This window comes from Myotis myotis, unplaced genomic scaffold (genome assembly GCF_014108235.1).
Source record: "Myotis myotis isolate mMyoMyo1 unplaced genomic scaffold, mMyoMyo1.p scaffold_m19_p_8, whole genome shotgun sequence".
Lineage (NCBI taxonomy): Eukaryota > Metazoa > Chordata > Mammalia > Chiroptera > Vespertilionidae > Myotis > Myotis myotis.
In genome coordinates this window covers 84,680,942-84,685,395 of record NW_023416390.1, presented here as the reverse complement: position 1 = coordinate 84,685,395, position 4,454 = coordinate 84,680,942, and the positions used below count along the sequence as shown (strand labels likewise).

Here is a 4,454-nt window from a genome sequence, read left to right as displayed (position 1 = left end):
AGGTCCGGCATTTTCTGGCTGGAAGAGGGGCTGAGGCTAATAGACGCCTGTATTTGGCCCGTGGACTAAAAAGAATCATTCAAAGAGTTGGGGGTGGCCTTCTGGAGCCTCTGTAACAGCTTGGAGCCCTCAGATAGGCGTGAAGGGCCTCTTAGAAGCGGGATTTACTCCTTTCTGAAGAAGTAGCTCAGGGGTTTTTCAGGAAGTCCTGGCGGCAGGCCTCCTGGACAAGGCTGTCCTGGGTGAGCTGAGGTTTGGTCCTGCTTGCAGGCAGGGCGATGGATTTGGTGATTCTCGAAGGACCTCGCTGGCATCAGGATTCTGGGCTCCTTCGTGGCCATGTTGAGGTGCCTGTGCGCTCCGGAGTGCGACCTTGAGTGTTCCTGAATGGCTGGTGGGAGGCGCGAGAGAGTGGCCTCGGATGGGTGTGTCCGGAGCACCGGCTGGCTCCCGGATGCGCCCGCTGCGCCCACTTGTGGCTCCCAGGCGCCTGTGGGAAGAACGGAGCCTCCGCCGCCTCCGCCAGGGACACAGCCCGAAAGGGAAAGGAGAAGGACAGCAGGCTGATGCCATGAGGGCGCCGTCTCCCGAGTGATGGCAGCGCGCGCTGCCTCGCCGCCGCCACCGCTCAGCCCCGGACTCCTGACGTCAGGGTAGTGGGTCCCCCCCTCCGCGCGGAGCCCGCGCAGCCGGAGAGCGAGCTGAGCGCGCCGCAGAGCCCGGGCGCCCCACCTGCGAGCCAGCCCCGCCGAGCCCCCGAGCCGAGCTGGGGCAGAGTCGCCGAGCCCGCGCCAGAAGCCGCCTCCCCACCCACGCTCCCGGGCCACCTGCCGGACCCAGAGGGCGCCTGGCTGGCCCGGGGCGCCCCGCCATGCGCGCTGGGCTCCGCGCCTCTCCGGAGCAGCCCTCGCGCGGTGAGCACCGGCGCCTGTGCTGGGGCGACTCTCCCTGAAGTAGTTGGGCGCCCGGAGCGGGGGTCGCCACGTCGGGGGTGAGGCCAGGACCCGTGGAGTCGGCCCCCGAGTTCGGGGAGCGGGGCCGCCCGCGCCGCCCCACCATTACCTCCTCGGGGGGCAAGGAGGAGCTGGTGGCGGCCGCTTCCCAGCAGTGGCAGCGGCGGCGGCGCGCCTGCCTGGCGGCCGTCGGCGTGCTCCTGGCCATGGCCCTGGGGCTGCTCATCGCGGTGCCGCTGCTGCTGCAGGCGGCCACCCCCGGCGCGGCGCACTACGAGATGATGGGCACCTGCCGCATGATCTGCGACCCGTACAGCGCGGCCCCCGGTGGAGGCCCCGCGGGCGCCAAGGCTCCGCCGCCTGGACCCAGCACCGCCGCCCTGGAAGTCATGCAAGACCTGAGCGCCAACCCTCCGCCCCCTTTCATCCAGGGACCCAAGGGCGACCCGGGGCGACCGGGCAAGCCAGGGCCGCGGGGTCCCCCTGGAGAGCCGGGCCCGCCTGGACCCAGGGGTCCCCCGGGGGAGAAGGGCGACTCCGGGCGGCCCGGGCTGCCAGGGCTGCAGCTGACAGCGGGAGCGGCTGGAGGAGACGGGGTAGTGGGTGGCGGAACCCGGGGCGGCGGCGACTCTGAGGGCGAAGTGACCGGTGCGCTTAGCGCCGCCTTCAGTGGCCCCAAGATCGCTTTCTACGTGGGTCTCAAGAGCCCCCACGAAGGCTACGAGGTGCTCAAGTTCGACGACGTGGTCACCAACCTCGGCAATCACTACGACCCCACCACCGGCAAGTTCAGCTGCCAGGTGCGCGGCATCTACTTCTTCACCTACCACATCCTGATGCGCGGCGGCGACGGCACCAGCATGTGGGCGGACCTCTGCAAGAACGGGCAGGTCAGTGACCCACCCCACCCCTCCCGCCGCTCCCGCCGCTCCCGCAGACCCCGCGTCCCAGCTGCTGGTTAGCCAACCTCTTTCCTCCCCGCTGGCGAGCGCGCCCGGAATCCCGCTCCCCAAAGCTCCCTGGTCGCGTTTATCCCCGCGTAACGGAGGTTGTGCCGGGAGAGCCCAGACCCCGCCGCCCGAACCGCACTCCCTGGCTAGGTGCGCGCCTCGCCCGCCCTCCCCCCCGGCCCCCAGGGCTCCTCGGAAGCCTCTTCCTTCTTTAGCTGCCCCTGTGCAGGGCGCTCTCGCCCCTCACTCCCCTTTCCTCTGGTCCTGGCCCGGGTTTCCACCCTCCGCGCTGGACGGGTGATCAGAAGTCCCATCTCTCCTCCCTCCCGGACTTGCGGGAAGGAATTGGCTAAATTGGCGAGAGAAGGTGGAGCCTGGGTGGGAGCGTGGACCCCGGAGCCAGAGCCTCGGACAGACGGCCGACCAGGGGGCGGGCCGGGTGGAGGCCGGGAGGGGCCTGGGCAGGCTGCCCCGACCCGACCGACAGCTCCGCGGCTCGCCCCCAGGTCCGGGCCAGCGCCATCGCGCAGGACGCGGACCAGAACTACGACTACGCCAGCAACAGCGTGGTGCTGCACCTGGAGGCGGGCGACGAGGTGTACGTGAAGCTGGACGGCGGGAAGGCGCACGGAGGCAACAACAACAAGTACAGCACGTTCTCCGGCTTCCTCCTCTACCCTGACTAGGGGCACTGGGGCTGTGCGCGGGCTTCCCCCGCCCTGGGCCCAGTGCGGGCGCGCTGCTCCCTGGCAAGGACCCCTCGCGTTTCCTGACACTTCTTGACATCGTTGGAAAAGACACGTTCCCGCTACCCTCCCTGCCCCGCTCCCATCCCCAGTGTGTCTGCAACTCACTATGCTCTGGGCAGTGCTCCTGGCCCCTGGCCCCCATCTGGGGAGGGAGAGGGCGACGCCAACGTGGTGAGATGAGCCTGAACTTGAACCCCAAAGGCATGGACAGCAGCGGTGGCGGTGGCAGCACAGTTTGCAAACCTGATTGGACCGGACAGGCTGGGCGGAACTGCCCTCTTTCAGTCTCCCTCCTTCTCCGAGTGCCCGGAGGCCCAGCCTTCCAACCCTGGCCGGTGAGGTAGGCCACAGTGCGCACGAGCTCCCTGGGGAATCCAATCCTCCTGCAAGTTTCCCTGTCCATCAGTCAAAACCCCACTGCCGCACAATCCCAGCAAACGGAAATTCGCCTCTCCACCATACGCCTGACTCAGCTCAGACCCACTGCGACGCATTAAATTATGTTTCTAGACCACGGGCTCCGATGTTTTTGTCAGGGTGGCCCCCAGACCAGTCCTCCAGATGTCCACCTTGACATGAAGACATTAACTGGGCCCGGAAGAGCCCCATCTACGCCTGCTTGTCAGCCACTGCCCTGTCCCTGCCACCCGAGATGGGCGAAAAGATGTGGGGAGAGATGAGAGAGCGTCCCACCCTTCGGAGAGATAATATTTCTCCCCTGGGCTGCATCCCTGAACTGGAGGGGCCCAGAGGAGATGCGGGAGAGAGAATTAGATAGAGGCGGGCAGGAGAGGAGTGGCTGAGTCTCCAAGTTCCCAGCCTTGTGGGAGGACATCAAAGAGCAGGGGTTTCTGGAGAAGGGAGAGGTAGGGGGGGCAAATTGGAGGCAGGAATGAGGCACTTGCCAGCAGGTGGTCTCTGAGTTGGTGGTCCCTATAAAGAAGTGCAGAAGTCCCCCCGCAGAAACCCACCCACCCAGGCATAAAGTGCTCAGCACCCGTCCATTTGCCCACACCACCGGCTAGGGCCACAACTCTTATAAGAGCTGGCAAACAGGCAATCTGGGGATCATCCAGCTCCCCGAATTCACCCGGAACTGAGTGGGAAGAGATATACACTATCCCTGGGGGAGGGACCCCCTTTCCGGGACCCTCCCTTCCCATTTGCAGGGTGCCATTATCTGAGCCCCAGTATGTGTGCTCTCTTCTCAGTACTTCCCATCCCATCCCGCACACACAAGGTAGGGAAACAGCCAACATGACTTTGATTTTTTTAATTTACTTTTTTGTTTTGTTTTTAGACCATTGAATTCCAATAAGTAATAAATTATCTACAAAATAACCAGTTAACAACCTGTTAGTACTTACTGAGTTTGTTTTGACCAGTTGTTTGAAGAGAAATGTGTGCACACGGAGGCAACCCCAGAGTGTGTGTACCTGTGTAAAGCTGGAGGCGCACACACCACACACACACACACACACACACACCATGTGGATATACTGTGGTTGTCATCACTAGCCCGTGTTATACATGTGCACACACACATGTATTCATAGGTCAATGTGGGTGACAATGTTCATGGCTGTATGTCTGCCCCCCAATCACATTGGGCTCAACTTTAGTTCCTGGAGGACACTAAAGCTGTGATTCCCCTTTAAAGACAATTATACCCCTGCTTCAAGTCCCGTTGCTGTGGCTATTCCTCTTGATGCTCTTATTTTACTTGAATGTCTTATTGTCATTAACTGGAGTATTAGCAATGATTGCATCTGCTTTCAGTCCAGGAATAAAGTTCTGAAAGA

The 4,454-nt window shown here is 63.2% G+C and overlaps 1 protein-coding gene across 1 annotated transcript; it reads left to right on the top strand.

The window, feature by feature from the left end:
* Window positions 1-443: 443 nt before the first annotated feature.
* Window positions 444-4,103, top strand: C1QL2 (complement C1q like 2). Its single transcript, XM_036320017.1, has 2 exons — window positions 444-1,843; window positions 2,410-4,103. Exons 1-2 carry the CDS (start codon window positions 1,160-1,162, stop codon window positions 2,587-2,589), a joined length of 864 nt encoding a protein of 287 aa, XP_036175910.1. The 5' UTR covers window positions 444-1,159; the 3' UTR covers window positions 2,590-4,103.
* The last annotated feature ends 351 nt before the right edge of the window (window positions 4,104-4,454 follow it).